This window comes from Pseudophryne corroboree, chromosome 6 (genome assembly GCF_028390025.1).
Source record: "Pseudophryne corroboree isolate aPseCor3 chromosome 6, aPseCor3.hap2, whole genome shotgun sequence".
In the NCBI taxonomy this organism is placed as follows: domain Eukaryota; kingdom Metazoa; phylum Chordata; class Amphibia; order Anura; family Myobatrachidae; genus Pseudophryne; species Pseudophryne corroboree.
Window position 1 is genome coordinate 148537172 of NC_086449.1, and position 18769 is coordinate 148555940.

General features: G+C 46.6%; 1 protein-coding gene across 1 annotated transcript in view; it reads right to left on the reverse strand.

Moving 5' to 3' along the window:
* The window catches only part of FER1L5 (fer-1 like family member 5), a 926196-nt gene that overhangs the window by 157104 nt on the left and 750323 nt on the right, over positions 1–18769 (reverse strand). The window contains exons 42-45 of the mRNA XM_063929941.1: positions 14442–14573; positions 14220–14366; positions 12388–12479; positions 10786–10956 (exon numbers count right to left, since the gene is read on the reverse strand). Of these exons, the coding sequence (XP_063786011.1) occupies positions 10786–10956; positions 12388–12479; positions 14220–14366; positions 14442–14573 (542 nt within the window). The remainder of the gene's footprint in view (positions 1–10785; positions 10957–12387; positions 12480–14219; positions 14367–14441; positions 14574–18769) is intronic.

Genomic DNA, 18769 nt, shown 5'->3' on the forward strand with positions numbered 1-18769 from the left:
TAATCGCTTACCCACATCACACAGTATCTCCTGTATAAGCCTTTATAACTGGGCCAGGCTGCGTGTGTGTTTTACATGTACTCCCTTAAATATCACTTTATATTTTTAACTAAATAGCAACAAATTTCTCAGCACGGGTCAAAATGATCTAATAATCAATGCTAATGGCAACAAGCGAATAGATATGCAGAGTACACAAAATACAATTCTAAATGAATCTAGTAATCAATGCTTCCAATAGTATGATTCATATTGGATAGCTATCTTGCAGAACATACATTGATATAAACACACACACATAATTATAATATTATATCTATGTACTATTCACTGGTCTCCCGAGACCCATTCACTCCTCTAATTTGCATATGAATGTGCCTTTGACTGTCTGTGAAGGTGGCCTTTCACTGCCAGGAAAAAAAACTGTTGCACAGGTTAATTTGCATTTCAATGGCTTATCTTACAACAAGCAGAGTTTAACTGAATCGTGGAGGTAAAGAAGAAAAAAAAACTTTGTTTTATATCTGTGTGTCGTTCTTACATCAAATATTCATCTTACTATTAACTTTTATTAAACCCCATCTGATTCTATTTGTAATTGACTATGGCATGGGTTAAATAAATGCATTGGTAACTCATAAATGGTGATTTCTTTTTGACCAAGGACGGCTGATTATTCCTGAGTAGACTGAAAATCAGCTATTTAGAAAAAAATTGACCTTTCAAAAATGGCCGCTGCTCCTCCCCCTTCCACATCCATGAGGGTTACACAAAATGGAGGACAGACCATGCGGCTTCCTTTGTCACAAAAAAAATCACCATGCAAGCCCCTGAAGTTATTTTAGGCCTGAGTTTAAAAAAAAAAACAACAACACTATATCAAGGCTTTTGCAGCAACTTTTAAATATACTTTTAAACCTACTTAAACAGATAAGCAATCCAATCTGAATCAAACACAATATGACTCATTTGAACCTTGTTTTGCAACAATATGGTCAGATATGCAGAGTACAGGTGTGTGCGTGTGTTACATGTGTTGCGTGTGCAATTTGCACCAAACAGAAATTAAAAAAAAAACAGATTTAAAAGACAATAGCTTAACGTTCTTACTTTTCGGATCCGGATCCCACCAGCATCCCTACAAACCAAGCGGAGCAGACGCTTATCTAATCAGCACTACTGTATCCCTGACCACCAAACGCTAACAAGGGATACTACCTTCCCGCCCTTTGCTGATGGGTAAAGTCTGCCTTGTCCTGCTAGGCTGTGGATATGAGGAGGCCCGGACGATTGCCTCCAATTGATAATGTCAAATATTACCTTTAAACATAAGCTATATACTACTACGGACTGAGTACGCTATTGGCGCACTGAGTACCGTAAGGGTACGCACTTAGCATAGAAGACGCTAGGCCGTGGGAGCAAGACACGAGCGGCACAGACGCTCACAGAATGATATACAGTAAACCTTAAGTAATGAAACAGTGTAAGGATATGCTTATACTTTAAACCTTAGCAGCAAAGCACTATACCTTTAAACTTTAAGTAGCGCTGGTGATACAAAGTATCAGCAGTGCATACACCTTAACAATGCTTATACACCTTAACAATGCCTATACACCTTAAACAGGTTAAACAGGTTAAACCACTTTAAAAGCCCTGGCAGGAAAGTGACAACACAGCACTGATTTGTATTTGAAAACCACATGGTTCTAAGGCCACTGTGGATAGATTCTAATAAAAGGTTAAACAATACATATCATACACTACAAACTAACATCAAAATCTAACACAATAACAGAGAATAACATGAGCAATGGCGAACAAAATGGCTACAGAGAAATATACATACGTGGGGATGATTCGCAAGCGCGTCCTTGATTCCAGCCCTCAGCATTCAAAGAGAAAGCCTTTTGAGAGAGTGAGTGACTGGCCAGGCAATGCTGGTCTTTATATACACAGCATACATTCACAATACAATGGTTCCTACAATCTCATTGTTCATTGGACACAGGAATGTGTCTCTGCATTATAACAAAGGTCATATGTAGATTTAAACAGGTGGGCTGTGTCTTTCCCCAACTGCTGTAGTGGGTGGTATCCTCTGGATTCTCCCCGCATGTGTAATAAACAGCAAAATACAATTAATGTCCATAAACTACTTTTGTACATAACTATACGCAGGAGCGAGCGATCTTTTCCTAACTAACACCGAAATGTTACCCTTAAAATACCCTACAGCTGGATACTAGACACCACCTTTCAACCTTTATCTGACCCTTCCTATCATGCAAAGAGGAATCTCTCTGTCCAAGAACCGTTTAAACTAAACATACTTGCTAACGTTGTAGTGCAATGGTCCTCGGTTTGAATAGTGATTTCGAACTGAAATGGTTTCTCTAGCTTTCATTTGTTATGCTGCTATTACCTGGACCATTGCACTTTCATTGATGCTGTCAGTTTATTGTTTTTAATTAATATTGACTTTTATTTGTTATGCTGCTATTTTGCATTTTTTGCATTTTTACCGATATGTCTATTACATTATCCTTAATGGTATTTGTTTCTGATGTCTTTTATCAGGTTTTAGTAAAGGATTCAATGTGTTCATTTTTAAATGTACATTATTGTTTACATCTACCATTTCCGCCCGTCCGTTCATGCCGATGTGGGACGCACTTCCGCCCGGACATCAATAGAGCGGAAGTACGTAGCGGCGAAGTCCGTGCGCGACTTCCTTTTGAGAATAGCGGCCGTAGGAGATGACTCACAGTGACGGCCAGCCCGGACAATTTAATATGACGTAAGCGGAGAGAAAAAGCGGGAAAATGACGTGCCAAGCGGGACTAGACGATTGGTCAATAGAGACTTTAAAAGGACCTGGGGATGATATGCTAACACACTGCCTTGAAAAAGACCCCATTGGGAGGGTTGAAACGCGTTGGCTGCTTGTGTTAGTGGACCTTTATTCCCGGAGCTGCTCCTGAGAATTCTGAGGGAAAACCAGATTGGTCCTTATCCTGAGTTTGCCTGCCCGGGTAGTTTGCTCTTTTTGGATGAGTAATAAGAACGTGATTTGAGAACTGCTTTCCATCAGTTCTCCACCTGTTCTGGTAATTGTTCAGTCCCTCAGGGGCATCGCTGTGGGACATCACATTGTTTTATGTACCTGTATTTACTGTAATAAATTTGATGTACTACACATGATATGATATGTCTTTTCCTACATGTGGAGTGGACATCATACAGAATTGAATGTGGATTGGAAGATCTATGAAGTTGTTGTAAGGAACGTACACTTTATTTCCTATTCACCTTTGTGGTGTCTACACTCTATATAGGTGGCGCCTATTTTAGTGGGATCACACCCTCACATTTTCCAGGAGCTCTCATTGGGTTAGCAGCAGATCTATCACACCCAGTCAATTGGGATCACGATGTGTACACAATTTATTTCGCTATTTTGGGCGAGAAACGCCCTCCCACACAGGTTACATCCAATGGGAGGCTCTGCCCTTTGACTGCTGTGTGTTCCCAGAACAGAATTAACAATGGGGCTGATGGAGCTGCAGCTCCAGCTCCACATCCCAAATTTACACGTAAAAATGGCTACAAATTCCAAAAGGGGGCATGGTCACGGGTAAAGTGGCAAGGCCATGCCCCTTTTCCTATACTTTCAATGGGAGTTTGGAGAGCCAAAAATCGGTACAGACCATAAAAAAAGGTACTGTACCTGCTAAAAAGGTACAGCTGGAAAGTATGTCACTGCATCTGCAGCAAGTCTCTGTGCTGTAGATAGGGGAAAAAATCCTTTTACTGCAGCGTCCTATGGGGGTCATTACGACCTGATTGCACGCTGCCTTTTTCACAGCGCAGCGATCAGGTCACTACTGCGCATGCGTATGTGTGGAGAGTGCTGCTCCCCGTTCCCCTCCGGCGCGGCGGCGGGCTCCGGCGTGGCGGCGGGTTTCCGGCATGGAGGGACTTGCATCCGTTAGGATTCAGGTCCCTCCAATCACGTTGCGGCAATTTGAATGGCGTGCCAAGCGCGAGCCAATCGCGGGTCACGCATTGGCAGCCAATAGCTCCGCCCTCTCCCAGCGTCATATAAGAGACGCTGCGGAGCGGGAGAGCTCAGTCGGGTGCCGGGCGTGGACGGAAGAAGATCTCCATGAGAAGAAAGAAGACGGAGAAGCAGTGGCGGCGCAGGCGACGGTGGAGGCGGTGACGGCGGAGAAGAAGAGGAGGAGGAAGACGCCGGAGGGAGAATCGGCGAGGGAAGACGCCCAGCAGCGGAAGTCCAGCAGAGAGTGCTGCAGCGTGAGGGAAGCAAAAGAGCTGACAAAGCTCCCCGCTGCAGCCTCTCCCACCGTGACGGGTAGGCGGCCTTGGGCCACCTCTACTTATCTTTGATTCCTCCCTAGAGCACAAGGGACAGGCACTAGGCCTGCGGGGACATCCAGGCCCTTCCGGTCTGTGCCACCGTTAGTCAGGCCCTCCCGGCCTGTGCCCCATAACCAGGCCTCCGGCCTGTGCCCCATAACCAGGCCTCCGGCCTGTGCCCCATAACCAGGCCTCAGGCCTGTGCCCCATAACCAGGCCTCTGGCCTGTGCCCGAATCCCAGGCCCTCGCGGCCTGTGCCCCATAACCAGGCCTCCGGCCTGTGCCACATCACCAGGCCTCCGGCCTGTGCCTCATCATTAGGCCTCCGGCCTGTGCCCATCACCAGGCCTCCAGCCTGTGCCTCACCCAGGCCCCCGGCCTGCGCCTCACCTGGTACTCCATAGGACCAGAGGTTGCAGTGTACAGAACTGGCCCAGACAGGTTCTGTTGGAAGTGGGTCCGTACGGCAGCTCCCGGAGAACCCACGTCTGGTTGGGTGCAAGGAACCGGCTGATTCCACGAGGTGTACCGTGTAAGGAATTGGAGAGGGTGTGGCGTAACGGTCCCATCCCACGCGTCTCAACTGCCCGTTAATCTTGAATGGATGGCTGTCCATAACAGAACCCCATTCGCGTCCACAGTAAGGAGGGGGGAGAAGTACCCAAAGCCCAGTAACCGGTAAGTGGAGTTTGTCATTCGGGGTTAATCTTTTGTGCCGGCTGTTAATCCAACTGTTGTATTGTAGTTGTATCTTGATAGTCTGATCTCTGTTAGTTTGGATTAGAACAAGCAGTCTAAGTTGTTACCGTTAATTTGTTCGGCAGGCGTAGTTAGGCTGTAATTAGTTGTTAGCCGTTAGAGAAGCTTGCAGTTAGGGAGGCTGTTCTATTTGCCCCTACAGAAGCAGAGAACCGCGTCAATCTGTGTTCGTTTGTTACCGTCCCCCGTATACCGGTTAGGGGTTTGTTCACGGACGTGAGACCCCCTCCATCACGCTTCGCGCAAGTGTGTGAAAATTGGGTAGCTGAGTCCTCTGGCCAGTGATGACCTTCCACCCAGCCGGGTTGATACGTCTTAATCGGTGCGTTCCTTTTCTTTAGGCTGCCCGCCGACCGTTGTTGTGAGGAGGTGTCCGCGTCTTGGATTGATCCGGGAGGTTGGGTTCCTTGACGCTTTCGCGTACTGTACGTGACAGGAGCGGCCACAGGTAAGCAGTGTGAAGACACCTGCACGGCAGCAGGCACTGCATCATGGCCCAGCCCTGTTACATATGCACCGCAATGCGCAGGCGCATCATACGGGTATAAAACGGATAGTTGCTGTGCGATGGATTTAACGAAGACTCCATTCGCACAGCCGATCGCAAGGAGATTGACTGGAAGAAGCCGTTTATGGGTGTCAACTGACCGTTTTCTGGGAGTGTTTGGAAATATGCAGGCATGTCGAAACATTTGCAGGGCGGGTTTCTGGCGTCAATTTCAGCCCAGGACAGGCTGAAGTGATCGCAATGGCTGAGTAAGTTCTGAGCCACTCAGAAACTGCACAAACTATTCTTGTACCGCTTGGCTGCACATGCGATCGCACACTTACACAGCAAATATACACTCCCCAGTGGGCGGCGACTATGCGTTCACACGGCTGCAAAAAGTAGCTAGCGAGCGATTAACTCGGAATGATCCCCTATGTCCTGCTGCCAGTCCGCGTGCCCTCTCCGGCATAAACAATCCCCACTCTCTAGCCTCAGCGCTGGTGGAACAAAAGCTGCTGTGGCCACCAGCATAGATGTGTATGAAAGCTGCGCAGCGGAAGGCTTTCATAGCCCTCCCTGTGCCGCATACTCTCTGAGCCCTGGAGCCTCCTCTGCACGTGATGTCACAGAAGTACCTCCCCCGCCACAGCCGCACCCAGATCCCCAGAGGCCCTGACTCCGCAACACAGCACCTGGCCTGCCGGCCTGGAAGCCCCGAGATGGCTAATGTAACGGATAGAGTGGGTGATATCGCTGAGGGCAGTGGCGGATCCAGGAGGGGGGGGCACTCGGGCCCGTGCCCCCCCTGTCGTTACCCAGGAATTGATGTTGGGGACCCAAAAATAAAAAAAACGCCGGGTCCCGACTCCCTCAGGCCGCGCTGTGAGCCGCAGCGCTGTCCTGTCCTGTGCTGTCAATCAGTCCGGTGGGAGGGACGGAACAGAGGGAGGAACTTGGAAGAGGCGGAGACCATGAACAGTGTGATCTCCCGCCCTCCCCTCCTCCTCTGCTCTGCATGCTCTCCCCCCAACGATTAACTGACTCCGCTGCTGTACCTGAGGTGGGGGCAGTTCGGTCCCCTATTCCCCCGGCTGGATGCCGCCGCCGCTGATTCACCTCTTCTTCCTCCTCACCCATGCGGCCGCCCCCTCCGCGTTGTCCGCTCACCCTGGCCGCATACTCTGACTCCAGGCTGGCGGCGGTGTGCTCTCATGCAGATCCACGGACTATACCCCCCGGCCTGACTCCGCTGCTGCTGGCAGTGTCCATGGTAAGCGGTGGGGGCCTGGTCCCTGGAGGGTGTTGTTATGGTGGTGGGGTTTCTGGCTGCACTCTCTCTGCCTCTCTGTCCCTACCCCCTGGTGCCTCTGTCCCTACCCCCTGGTGCCTCTGTGCCTACTCCTTGCTACTTCTGTCCCTACCCCCTGGTGCCTCTCTCTGTCCCTATTCCCTGGTGCCTCTCTCTGTCCCTGCTACCTCTGTCCCTATTCCCTGCTACCTCTGTCCCTATTCCCTGGTGCCTCTCTCTGTCCCTGCTACCTCTGTCCCTATTCCCTGCTACCTCTGTCCCTATTCCCTGGTGCCTCTCTCTGTCCCTATTCCCTGTTACCTCTGTCGCTACTCCCTAGTACCATATAAAACGTGTATAACATGCTCTACCTGGCGCAATGTGTATAGAACACTAACTGGCGCAATGTGTGTAATGTGCTCTACCTCGTGCAGTGTGTATAACGTGTTCTACCTGGCGCAATCTATATAATGTGTTCTACCTGGCGCAATCTATATAACGTGTTCTACCTGGCGCAATCTGTATAACGTGCTCTACCTGGTGCAGTGTGTATAACGTGTTGTAACTTTCGCAATCTGTATAACGTGCTCTACCTGGCGCAGTGTGTGTAACGTGCTCTACCTGGTGCAATCTGTATAATGTGCTCTACCTGGCGCAGTGTGTGTAACGTGCTCTACCTGGTGCAATGTGTATAACGTGCTCTACCTGGCGCAGTGTGTATAACGTGCTCTACCTGGTGCAGTGTGTATAACGTGCTCTACCTGGTGCAATGTAGTGATGAGCGGATTCGGTTTTACTCGGTTCTCAAAACCGAATCTTATTGGCTATCCAAAACACGTGACATCAGTGAGCCAATAAGATTCGGTTTTGAGAACCGAGTAAAACCGAATCCGCTCGGCTCTACCTGTGTGGTGTAATGTGAATTGGTACTGTTATGTGGCCATGCTCTTTCCCCATGAAGCCACACCCCTAAATTTTTGGTGCGCACTGTCCTTAGTTTGAAGTATGGCAGGGGGAGCACCAATTTACTTTCTGCCAAAGGGCACTGAAATGTCTAGTTACAGCTCTGGGGCAGAGTGTCCTGTATGCTACACAGCCCAGCAGCACTGTCACCCCCTCCTCCTCCTCGCAATACTTTTGTAGTTTCGAAATCAAGTCTGTATTTGAATAATTAATAAGATTAATATGAACCTTCATTCCGATGGGACCCAGAAAAGGACAGATAGGACCCCAATTTTTAAAAGTGAGGGGTCCGTGGGACCCACTTTTTGTTGGGCTCAGCGCGATCACTGACACTTCTTTTTTTTTTCAAAAGGAGAACCACACTCCTTGTCGGGGAGCACGCGTGCCTTAGGTGCATGTAAATATAACTATTACCGTTCCTCTATCATGGTGCCCCCCCTTTCATTTTCTTCTGGATCCGCCCCTGGTGGAGGGTAATGTCTGGATGCTGAATCAATGTAAAAGGTGACAGTGCTGTGCAGTGCAGTGGGTGTGCAGTGTCACTGACACTGCACAGCACTCTCAACTTTTACATTGATTCAGCGAGTCAGTCAGTTCTGCCAGCCAGTCACTATTGTTAGCGCCGGTGTCCCAACGTGCCGCATTACAGGGAAGTAGACGCACTAAATAAACTACAGCTCCCAGCAGCCCTTAGCGCCTAAGCATTCCGGCACTAAGGGCTGCTGGGAGCTGTAGTTTATTGAGTGCATCTTCTTACCTGTAATGCGGCGCGTTGGGACATCGGCGCTAACAAAAGTGACTGGCTGTTTGGCTGCTGTGCGAGTCTCCGGGAGAGCCACTGCCAAAGGGAGGACAGCAGCTTAGCTGTTTCCAGGAGGAGAAGCATTACCCGCCCCTCCCAGACTTGCAGTACCTCCGAGCCCCATCCGCGGCACCCCCACACACCCCCTCCAGCACCTGCGGTGGTCCCGGACCCCCTCCCCCACCCGCAGCACCACCACACCCGCGTCTCCCCCACACCCTCCACTCCCTCAACCACAGCACCTACTAGGTGATTAATCAGGCCCTGTGTGCACTGTTCACGCCGTTGCAAGAGGCTTCGACCCCTTAACCATTGCACGCCCTTTGTCCATGCAATATTTAACCACTCACACAATTATGATTGGAGGTAATACTCTATGTAATACAAATATTGCACGCCACAAGGGTGTGCAAGGGTTAAGGGGGCGTAGCCCCTTACGATGGTGTGAAGAGCGCCCGTAGGGCGTGATGAATCACCTAGTATAACCATATGAGCTGATCTGTTTTCACATCCAATTGATACTGCCATAGTAAAAGTTTGAGACCAAAATAAATTACAAGTCTGAGATTGACAATGACAGAACCAGCGCAGGCAGCATGAGACCTGGGAGAACCATACACAAATCATACTGGGGGTAATTCCAAGTTGATCGCAGCAGGAAATTTTTTAGCAGGTGGGCAAAACCACGTGCACTGCAGGGGGTGCAGATATAACATTTGCAGAAAGAGTTAGATTTGGGTGAGTTATTTTGTTTCTGTGCAGGGTAAATACTGGCTGCTTTATTTTTACACTGCAATTTAGATTGCAGATTGAACTCACCCCACCCAAATCTAACTCTCTCTGCACATGTTATATCTGCCTCCCCTGCAGTGCACATGGTTTTGCCCAACTGCTAACAAAGTTCCTGCTGCGATCAACTCAGAATTACCCCCACTGTACGTAATCTTGCTTAAAGCTGACTTTGAATCATACTTTAACTGTACTTCATAATAACTATCCAAAATTGGTGTAAGGATTGAGGTATGCAATCTTATGGGATCAGCGTGGTGTCTAAAGACTGATCACATTAGCACAAATACAGAAGTTCCTCATTTTGGCAGAGACTGAAATACAAATGACTGAAATGTATACGACTCACAATTGCTCAGATATATGTGTATGCAGGCTGCGATGCATGCACCGCATACTTGCCTACCTGACCCTCTTCATGAGGGAGAAAATGCTCTGTTCCTGGACTTTCCTGGTAATGTATGATTGCCATCACCTGTGGTGAAACACCTTTCTTATCAATTAACTAGCTCACCACAGGTGATGGCAATCATACATTACCAGGAAAGTCCAGGAACAGAGCATTTTATCCCTCATAAAGAGGGTCAGGTAGGCAAGTATGATGCACCGTTTGTTAAAAAGATTCGACTACATTTTTGGATTCAACTCTGAATCAAGCTCTTTGTCTGTGGCTTCACAATCTGTTACAAATTATAAGTAATGATATCTATTTTTGTTTTCAAAGGTAATCATTTATACTAGCTGATGTGCCCGGTTTCACCCGGGCAAAGGTTTGGTGGGTGGAACATTTTTCCCCTTTTTTCCCCCCTTAGGAGTCAAATTTTAAAAAATAACTGCTTAGTGGGTGGCTGCAAATAACTGTCACAGTTTCCAGACAACCCAGCAGGTCACATGCTCCAGGTCACCCAGCAGGTGCACAGGGATAGTTCACGAACTGTCAAATTTTTCAGAGCACAATGGTGACACATTGCAAATGACAGGTGGACATTTAGCCATATAACTCCGAAATGAAGCAACCAATTACAACGCCAACATTATTCTGCAAATCTATGGACCAAGACCTTTAATTTGGTATATGATGTATAACCCTGCCCTGTCACAGCATCATAGAAATATGTCACTCATAAAAGGTGTCCTTCTGCTATTAATATATAGATTTGTATCTAACTAATCACATGTTTACATTTGTAATGTTTTCAATTGTTTTGTGTTTTATTTTCATCTTGAAACGTACACATTATTATACAGATTTTTTTTTAGCAGTTTTATATACTATTGAATAAACCGGACACATCATGAATGTTACTCACACTCTGTAGGTTTGGGGTAATCCACAGTTAGCCCTAAAATGTGAAAGGAGTCTGTTCTCAAGGTCAATAACAGTTTCGCCAATCTTGTCATCCGGTGACATAAGGTCATAGTCATATACGGAAACTTTTAAGTCCTTCTCCAGCGGAATTACACAGCTCAGTTCGAACATTCTGCACAGAAAACACTTACTTTTCATTATGTGATAACAAATTCCTGCACTAATTTGTTACAGGGGACAGAAGTCTTGTATGCAGTGTGGGAACAACACACAGACAGTACATAGTCTGACCTTGAGATGAACAATATTTTAAAAATTGTTCTATGGAATTTCCACTTTATTCTGTGTTTTTAAGAATTTGACATCAAGTGTTGCATGCAAAGTTCTCAGTTACTGGTTCTAGTTAGCCTCAAGGTTTTTCTTGTCTCATTGCAGAACACACTATAAAAAGCCCTAACTATCATACTAGGCATAGACGCCAGTTTCCCCCACATCCATAATCAGCATGAAGAACATTTCACAGTGTAACCATTTACATTTATGGCGTGTCTATGTGAGGCCAGTATACAACATGGGCAAACTGTGTGCCTAATTCAGCATGGATCGCATTTGTAAAGCTGCTCGCAGGCAGCTTTGCAAATGCAATCCATAATAATGCAAATGCAGTAGGAGGTATTAAACACATCCTTGCTGCATTTGCGATCCCAGCAATGCAACCGCGTTACAGCCTGCGATCAACATTGCAATCGATGGTCACAATTTTCCTTGCAGACTGCCATCTGAGTAAGTCAGTGGTAGCACCCCCTATTTGATATCGTAACATATGTCATGTGTGAGTAAAACATTACTGAATCAAATAACCTTATTCCTTACACACACCATTCTTGAAATCCTGCGTGTTCAATCTTTCCTTGCATATGCATCCTACTAAGCCTGTTCTCATAGACATTCATGAGGAATTTGAGTCTTATCATATGACAGACTGCATAACGTTTCTCCTAATGAACTGGAAAGGCTATGGTCATGTAGAATGAAACTGGATCCAGGCATTTGATGCCCATGTCCTCTTCATGTTGGCAAAGTAACATTTTCACATCTTGACAAACATAATAAAAGGTGTTTGGTATCCACCCTTATGAAGTGGATACTGAAACACACCAATTTCTGCTGGCTGTAGAGTCTCAGGCACAGAGCACTCATTTCCCATGTGCATAGTGCACCCGTCTGTCAGCATCTTTTCCTAGGCACGTATTCCCTCATGGTCACTTGTAATGTAAGTGCTCTTAATAATGTGCTTCCCATGATGTGGGAACAATATATTTGGAGGCACACTCTTGACAACACTCCCTTGGTGTTTTTGTTGTGCACTGCCTGAACTACAGGTATACTACTGATTGTTTGAGCAGAAATAGTTGTAGATATACCAAATATTGCTTTGAGCAAATTATATATAAAAATACAATATTAAATCATGCAAAATCAAATGTTTACCCTTTTAAATCCAGCACTCAAAGCCTTTAAGAATACAAATGTTTAGTAAATATAGCCCTTAATATTGACACATTTTAGATATCTTTGACTAATAGGCTCAGCATTGACTTACGTGCCAAATACAGGATTCAGCGTGCATGGTATGTAATTCTTCCTGTTCTCCATTTTCTTTTCACCAACGGAGATTTTGATGTAAGGGTCACACTGCAATGAGAGAGAGAGACTAGTAATAGTTTTATTCTGCACATAACTATAACTGCGCACTTACTGTACCTATGAGCATGTGTACCCTGCCCAATGGGACATCATGAGATGTTCACACACAACTGTATTGAGGTATCCGTGTTTATACAGCTCTCACCAGACCAGAACAACACACAATGATCCAAAGCAGGGGTGTGAATTGTAATAGAGATGTTTGGGCACGCTGCTGATACCCATGGCTGTCCCAACAAAGATTCAGGAGTAAAATTGTAATGTAACTCACATTGGATCAGTAGAACTAAGGGGTAAATTTACTAAGGTGAGAGATTTTTAGAACTGGCGATGTTGCCCATAGCAACCAATCAGATTATATCTATTATCTGCTAGAAGCAGCTTGATAAATGGTAAGTAGAATCTGATTGGTTGCCATGGGCAACATCGCCAGTTCTAAAAATCTCCCACCTTAGTAAATTTACCCCTAAATGTACTTTTGCTGGCCACAACCTATATCATATTACACATTCTCCATACAGTATAAATTATATACTTTTTTCATTATCACATGCTATGTATTAACTTTATGTCACAGTAATACCCCTTTCACATCGCACAAATAACCCGGTATCGACGCGGTATATTGCCGTGTCGAAACGGGTCAGTGTGCGATGTGAAAGCGCCTTTCCCAAATTAGCGGGTCGCCTGACCCGGTAATTCAACCTGGTGAAAAAGGGTTATTACCGGGTTGAATACCGGGTCAGGTGCAGTGTGAATGGGAGCCGTTCCGATGCGACACGGCTCCCATTCACAGCATAGGGAGAGGCGGCGCAGGAGATGAGCTCATCTCCCAGCGCCGCCTCCACCCCCGCCCCTGCTGCTGCTGCGCCCCCCGCTGCTATGGCAACCGATCCGGTATATTGCCGGGTCGGAAAGCCAGCAGAGGAGAGCAAATGCCGGATCCCACCCGGTAAGGACACGTTTCTCTTACCGGGTAGGATCCGGCATTTGCGATCTGAAAGCAGCATAAGTATACCCTTTTTTTGAAATGGTATGCATATGTTGTGGTAGGCACACTTAGTAGCCTATATTTTTATGTAAAACATGCTGCCCACTTGAAGCACATTATTTCTGTAGTGTGTGATGCAGTAAAGGTGTGTAATCAGGAAAGAAGAGTGATCAGTAGTGAGATGTATTAGCAGTAAGATCTGTAGGGAACAGACAAGTATGAAGCATTACAGAACTATTTATAGTCATTTTTAATAAACTCTTTATACATAAATCTACAAATCATTTAATTCCATGAAAGCACATATTGGCAGCAGGGCCAGATTAACAATTGGACGGATGGAGCTCCAGCTCCAGGCCTCCTCATAAAATAGGCCCATCACCATGGCAGCTGGATAATGACCAGGTGCACAGCTGGCCAAACAATCAGAAATCAGAAGTATTAAAATTGTTGTTTTTTTGTTTTATGCATATTTTCTATGTTTAAGTATTTAGGAAGACATTAGGCCTCATAGTGTATAGGGTGTACACGCCCATATGGATCTGGCCACACCCTCACAGTATTGGTTACAGCTCCTCCCCTTCTCAGTACAGGCCTTTGAAAATTTTCAGCTCCAGGCCCATGCGGCCCTTAATCCGGCCCTGATTGGCAGAGGCATATATTGGCTCCCTGTGAAAAGAAACAAGTTACAACAAATACACATACAGTATGTAGACCATAAATTAGATTAGCATTACCAAGCCATTCAGGTCATGGGGTGGCAGGTCAAGGCCTCGGATAATGTACACCCGCACCAGACATTTCTCTGGACCAGCACTTAGGCTGTAATGTTGTTGTGGGGTAAGCATCTTATGTTCCGAAGTGAAACAGATCTTAATTGAGGCCTAAAGAAATTGTATGTTATATTATAAGCAGGAAATGATTAAACAAAATCACATTCGGTTCTGAGTAAAACCTACTTTTATCTCTCCTACTACAGAAAGATCTTCGTCATTATCATCATAGGATTTTGCCCGTTGTAGCTTAAACGTCTGGCAAAAATCCTTCAGACCCTGAAAGGAAGGGATGGACTCCAACTCTGTGTTGTACACCTATGGAAGCAGAAAATTAGGATTTTAATACCTACCGGTAAATCCTTTTCTCCTAGTCCGTAGAGGATGCTGGGGTCCACTTCAGTACCATGGGGTATAGACGGTTCCGCAGGAGCCATGGGCACTTTAAGACTTTTCAAGGGTGTGAACTGGCTCCTCCCTCTATGCCCCTCCTCCAGACCTCAGTTATAGGAACTGTGCCAAGGGAGACGGACATTTCGAGGAAAGGATTTACTTTTATACTAATGGTGAGATTCATACCAGCTCACACCTCAACCATGCTGCACAACATGGCATTCAACATAACACACGCCAACAGGCATGAACCATTTGCAGCAACATGCTGAAAACAAATGTAACACAACTTGTGTAACTATAATGAACAAAACTGCAGGTAAAGTACGCACTGGGTCGGGTGCCCAGCATCCTCTACGGACTAGGAGAAAAGGATTTACCGGTAGGTATTAAAATCCTATTTTCTCATACGTCCTAGAGGATGCTGGGGTCCACTTCAGTACCATGGGGTTATACCAAAGCTCCAGTACGGGCGGGAGAGTGCGGATGACCCTGCAGCACCGATTGACCAAACTTGAGGTCCTCATCGGCCAAAGTGTCAAACTTATAAAATTTAGCAAATGTGTTTGATTCTGACCAAGTAGCCGCTCGGCAAAGTTGTAAAGCCGAGACGCCCCGGGCAGCCGCCCAGGATGAGCCCACCTTCCTAGTAGAATGGGCCTTCACCAACTTCGGTATCGGCAATCCTGCAGTGGAATGAGCTTACTGAATCGTCCCTCTGATCCAGCGCGCATTAGTCTGCTTAGAAGCAGGACACCCAATCTTATTAGGAGCATACAGGACAAACAGAGCCTCTTTTTTACCGTATTAGAGCTGTTCTTGCGACATAAATCTTCAAAGCTCTAACCACATCTAGAGACTTTGACTCAGTGAAAGTGTCAGTAGCCACTGGCACCACAATAGGTTGGTTTATGTGGAAAGATGAAACCACCTTTGGAAGAAAATGTTGACGAATTCTCAACTCTGCCCTATCTTCATGGAAGATCAGGTAAGGGCTTTTGTGAGACAAGGCCCCCAACTCAGACACCCGCCTTGCGGATGCCAACGCCAAAAGCATCACCACTTTCCAAGTGAGAAACTTCAACTCTATCTCCTGCAGAGGTTCAAACCAATCTGATTGAAGGAACTGCAACACCACATTAAGATCCCATGGTGCCACTGGAGGCACAAATGGAGGCTGGATGTGCAGAACCCCTTTCACGAAGGTCTGAACTTCTGGGAAGGAGGCCAATTGTTTTTGAAAGAAAAACTGAAAAGACCGAAATCTGGACCTTGATTGACCCCAATCTAAGGCCCGCATCCACACCAGCCTGCAGAAAATGGAGAAAACGTCCCAACTCAAACTCTTCCGTAGGAGCCGTCTTGGATTCACACCAAGACACATATTTTCTCCAAATACGGTGGTAATGTTTAGACGTTACTCCTTTCCTGGCCTGAATAAGAGTGGGGATGACTTCCTTGGGAATACCCTTTCGGGCTAGGATCTTGCGCTCAACAGCCATGCCGTCAAACGTAGCCGCGGTAAGTCTTGGTACACGCAAGACCCCTGCTGCAGCAGGTCCTCGCTAGGAGGAAGAGGCCGAGGATCTTCTATGAGCAACTCCTGAAGATCTGGATACCAAGCCCTCCTTGGCCAGTCTGGGGCAATGAAGATTGCTCGAACTCTTGTTTTTCTTATTGTTTTGAGAACTTTTGGAACCAGTGGCAGTGGAGGGAAAACATACACCGACCGAAACACCCACTGGGTCACCAGTGCATCCACTGCTATTGCTTGAGGGTCTCTCGACCTGGAACAATATCTCTGAAGCTTCTTGTTTAGACGAGATGCCATCATGTCTACTTGAGGAACTCCCCAAAGACTTGTCACCTCTGCGAAGACTTCTTGGTGGAGGCCCCACTCTCCTGGATGGAGATCGTGTCTGCTGAGGAAGTCTGCTTCCCAGTTGTCCACTCCCGGAATAAAAATTGCTGACAGAGCTCTTACATGCCTTTCTGCCTAGAGGAGAATCCTTGTTACCTCTGCCATTGCTGCTCTGCTTTTCGTTCCGCTTTGCCTGTTTATGTACGCGACTGCTGTTACATTGTCCGACTGGATCTGCACGGGATGTTCTTGAAGAAGATGTACCGCTTGTAGAAGGCCGTTGTAAATGGCTCTCAATTCCAGAACGTTTATGTGAAGGCAGGCTTCCTGACTTGACCATTTTCCTTGGAAGCTTTCCCCCTGTGTGACAGCTCCCCAGCCTCGGAGACTTGCATCCGTGGTTACCAGGACCCAGTCCTGAATCCCGAACCTGCGTCCCTCTAGTAGGTGAGAACTGTGTAGCCACCACAGGAGCGAAATCCTGGCTTTGGATGACAGGATTATCTTCCGGTGCATGTGTAGGTGGGATCCGGACCACTTGTCCAATAGGTCCCACTGGAATATTCTGGCATGAAATCAGCCAAACTGTATGGCCTCGTAGGCCACTACCATTTTCCCCAACAACCGAATGCATTGATGGATTGACACGCTTGTTGGTTTCAATATTTGTTTGACCATTTTCTGGATTTCCAGAGCCTTTTCCACTGGAATAAATACTCTCTGTACTTCTGTGTCCAGAATCATCCCTAAAAAGGACAATCTTGTCGTTGGTTCCAACTGCGACTTAGGAAAATTTATGATCCAACCGTGTTGTTGGAGTATTGACAGGAAGAGTGCGATGTTCTGCACCAACTGTTCCCTGGATCTCGCTTTTATCAGGAGATCGTCCAGATAAGGAATAATATTGACTCCTTTTTGACGAAGGAGGACCATCATCTCCGCCATCACTTTGGTGAATACCCTCGGTGCCGTGGAGAGACTGAATGGCAACGTCTGTAACTGGTAATGGCAATCCTGTACCGCGAATCTCAGATAAGCTTGGTGAGGAGGATAAATGGGAACATGCAAGTAAGCATCCTTTATGTCTACTGACACCATGAAGTCCCTCTCCTCCAGACTGGAAATCACTGCCCTCAGGGATTCCATCTTGAACTTGAACCTTTTCAAGTAGAGATTCAGATTTTTCAGGTTTAAAATCGGTCTGACCGAGCCGTCCGAACTACAAAGAGGCTTGAATAAAAACCTTCTCCTTGTTGTGACAAGGGTACCAGGACTATGACCTGATCCTGACATAATTTTTGAATTGCCGTTGTTACTGCCTCTCTATCTGGAAGATAAGCTGGCAAGGTCGATTTGAAAAATCGGCACGGGGGACGTCTTGAAACTCGTTTGTACCCATGGGACACTATTTGTAAGACCCATGGGTCCAGGCCAGATTGAATCCAACTTTGACTGAAAAGCTTCAGACGTGCTCCCACCCAAGCGGACTCCCACAAGGGAGCCCCAGCGTCATGCTGCAGATTTGGCAGAAGTAGTGGTTGACTTCTGCTCCTGGGATCCTGGAGATGCCGCAGACTTCTTTCCTTTTACCCTTCCCCTACCTGCAAAGAAGGAGGAACCTTTGGCCTTTTTGTATTTGTTGGGCTGAATGGACTGCATGTGAGAGTGATGTGTCTTTTTCGCCGGTGCAGGAGCATAAGGCAAGAATGTCAACTTACCTGCAGTAGCCGCCGAGACTAACGCATCCATCCCATCACCAAATAAGGCCTCACCTTTATATGGGAGAGCCTCCATATTTCTTTTGGAATCTGCATCAGCATTCCACTGGCGAATCCACAACGCCCTCTGAGCCGATACTGCCATGGTAGTGGCTATTGAACCCAAGAATTTAATATCTTTCATAGCTTCCAGCATGTATGCGGCAGCGTCTTTGATATTACCTAACGGTAGGAGTATCTCGTCTCTATCAATCGTGTCAATTGCTGATGACAAGTTATCTGACCATTTTTCAATAGCACGACTCACCCACGCGCAAGCACTGGTGGGCCTGAGCAGCGTACCATTGGCCACATAAATAGATTTTAACGTAGTCTCCATTTTGCGGTCTGCCGGCTCCTTTAGTGAAGCCGTCCCAGGTGCAGGGAGAATCACTTTTTTTGTTATCCTGGACAGTGCACTGTCTAACACCGGGGGTGACTCCCATCTTTTCCTGTCCTCTAAAGGAAAAGAAATCAAATAGTGGTAGAATGTGCAGCATGCA